The sequence below is a fragment of the Chiloscyllium plagiosum genome, unplaced genomic scaffold, assembly GCF_004010195.1.
Source record: "Chiloscyllium plagiosum isolate BGI_BamShark_2017 unplaced genomic scaffold, ASM401019v2 scaf_4205, whole genome shotgun sequence".
Classification (NCBI taxonomy): Eukaryota; Metazoa; Chordata; class Chondrichthyes; order Orectolobiformes; family Hemiscylliidae; genus Chiloscyllium; species Chiloscyllium plagiosum.
This window is the reverse complement of record NW_025214852.1, coordinates 6705-9801: the sequence shown is the minus strand read 5'-3', so window position 1 is coordinate 9801 and position 3097 is coordinate 6705. Positions and strand designations below refer to the sequence as shown.

At 46.0% G+C, this 3097-nt stretch overlaps 1 gene segment (V, D, J or C); it reads right to left on the bottom strand.

The window, feature by feature from the left end:
* Positions 1-324: 324 nt before the first annotated feature.
* The window catches only part of LOC122548049, a 9417-nt gene continuing 6644 nt past the window's right edge, over positions 325-3097 (bottom strand). The window contains 1 exon segment of the C gene segment in view: positions 325-718. Within this exon segment, the coding sequence occupies positions 390-695 (306 nt within the window).

Sequence of the window (3097 nt, the reverse complement as noted above, 5' to 3'; positions counted from 1 at the left end):
CCTTTAAACAGTGATAAAAATCTTAAATTGGAACTGGCGGCTGAGAAGGAAGGAGATCTGGTTTACTGAAGCAGAGTCTTCTGATGTTCACATTGTTTTGTACAGCTGACAGTTTTCAGCATCTTCAAGAGATTTTACTTAGCATCACAAGTCAACCCTGACCTGTCAAACACTCCCAGGACAAGGACAGCATGAGGTTTTACATAGGATAAAGCTCTCTCTACGCTGTCCCAATGAACTGCCTTAACTCCTGAACCTCAGATGTGTCCCCATAGCCAGTCCTGAGAAGGAGGAGTGTTGAAATTCAGTGCTGACAATGACCTTTGTCCTGCCAGCTCAGTCCTGTTCTATTTAAAGTTGTCTCTCCTCTGTGGACTGTCTTGAACACTCTACACACATTCTGATCTCCTGATGCTCTTGCTGAGGGGCGAGGGGAGGGTCACGTGGGTGAGGGCACAGGAGACGCGAGCGTTGGACTCCCAGTCAGACCCAGAGAGGGTCAGCAGGCTGCTGACACTGTAGGTGCTGTCCGAAGCTCGCAGGTAGTTGCTGGTCTGAACCCCGTCCGAAATGACTGCACCGTCCTTCTTCCACTGCACCTCCAGCTCATCGGGATAGAAGTGATTGGCAAGGCACACCAGGGTGGCAGTGCCCTTGGCATTGACCTGCTCTGGGTACGGGGGCAGCAGGGTCATCTTGGGCTGAGAGTTCTCACGGCCTGAAAGACAAAAGAAACAATTTTAATCCCTGCCATTTGAAGAAACTTCAACTCTCATAGCATTCACTGGTAAAATGTTTGAACATTTGTTTCCAATACCTAACAAACCCGACAAAAAAACAGCTACTGTTTAAATTGCTTCTTGGAAGTGAGTGACACGAGCAGGGCCTGCATTTATTTCTCATCCCTAATTACCTCGAGAAGTGATGGGGAAAGACAAGGAACAGTTCTGGACTCTTGTTTAGGGAATGAATATGGGCAGCTGAAAGGGCTCTCAATGGGGGAGTAGTTTAATGACAGTGATCAGAACTCAGTGAGATTGAGAGTAGGGATGGAAATGGAGAACCATGCAGCAAGTGGTAAAGTTTTCACTTGGGAATGAACTATTTTACTAAACTGTGCGATGATTTAGTAAAAGTGGACTGGAACCAACGACATGATGGGAAATCAGTGTCAGGGCAGTGGAATCCCTCAAAAGAAAAGACAGCAATTGTTCACAATCTGTTCCCACAAGGAGTAAGGGTGGGACTCCCAAATCTAGACTCTCAGCCTGGGATGTCAAAAGGCAGCCAGAGTAGGGAAGACAAAACAGGGAAGGTGATGTTGGTTATCTGGAATTCAAACCTGCAGAAAACCCAGAGGAGAATCAAAAATGCAGGGGTAACATTGAACAGGACCTGAGGAAGGCGAAGACAGGATTAAATATGTCCAACTGAATCAAAGAAATGCCAACAAACAAGAGGATTGGGTGTCATGTATTGACATGGATTGAGAACTGGTTGGCAGACAGGATAGGAAGAACAAGTCTTTTTTTCTGAATGGCAGATATTTACCAGTTGGGGTACCACAGGGATCAGTCCTTGGAACCCAGTTATTCATAATATGTAATAATAGAGTCAGAGTCAGAGAGACCCAAAAGGCCCAACGGATCCTTGTGTCAAAAACCAACTCAATAATTCTCATCAATTTACCAGCATGAGGGAATTAGATGCAGTATGTGTTCAATAAAGAATTAGATACAGTTCTTAAGATTCAAGGGATCAAAGAATGTGGGGAGAAAGCAGGAACAGGGGACTGTGTTGGATGATCAGCCATGATCATATTGAATGGTGGAGCAGGCTTGAGGGGCCGAATAGCCTACTGCTGCTCCTGTGTTTGATGTTTCTGTCTGTTTCGCAGATAATGAAGGAATGTCTCTCATCAGCTTGGGGTTGGAAGTCAGATGTGTGTGCAGGTGGAAGATGTGGCCATGGTGATTAATGAATGCGGGTCAGTAAAGTGGTTAAGAAGACACATGGGATAAACAGTTCTTCTTTTTCCCTTGATGGAATGAGGGCATTGCTGGATCAGCAACATTTCTTGCCCATCCCTAATCCCCAGAGGGCATTTTAGAGTCAACGATTGTTGTGGGTCTGGTGTCACATGGGAAGGATGGCAGTTTCCTTCCCTAAAGGACATTAGGGAATCAGATGGCTTTTTCCTGACAATCAACGATGGTTTCATGGTCATCATTAGGTTCTTAATTCCATTTTTTTAAAAAATTAAGTTCAAATTCCACCATATGCTGTGGCAGGATTTGAACCTGGATCCCCAGGACATTACCTGGGTCTCTGGATTAATATCACTAGACCATTGCTATGCCTAGCCTCTGAATTGCTCTTGTAGTCATTGTCATTGTTTATGTGGCGAGTTCAAATGAGTTTCTGCTCAGTGGTAACTCCTCAGGATGCAGATGGTGGGGGTATTTAGTGGTTCTAATACTATTGAATTTCAAAGCGCGATGGTTAGATTGTCTGTTATTGGAGATGGTCATAGCCTAGCAGTTATTTGGCATCAATGTTACTTGTCACTTGTCAGCCCAAGCCTGATATTATCCAGATCTTCTTGTATATGAACATGGACTGCTTCAGTATGTGAGGAGCAGCAAATGGTGCTGAATATTGTCCAATCATTGGTGAATATCCCCACTTATGACCTGATGATGGAGGGAAGGAGAAAGTGGGGACTGCAGACACTGGAGATCACACAACAGTGTGGTGCTGGAAAAGCATAGCCGGTCAGGCAGCATTCGAGGAGCAGGAAAATCGACATTTTGAGCATAAGCCCTTCATCAGGAATGAGGCTTGTGGTCTGGGGGCTGAGAGATAAATGGGAGCAGGCTAGGGTTGGGGGGTAGGTAGCAGAGTTGGAAGCTTCCCATTCCCTCCACGACTCCCTTGTCAGGTCCGTGCCTCCCCACCAGCCCACACCCCACTCCCAGCACCTTCACCTGCCACTGCAGGAAATGCAAAACTTGTGCCCACACCACTCCCCTCACCTCTGTCCAAGGCCCCAAAGGATCCTTCTACATCTGACAGAAATTTACCTGTACCTCCACCA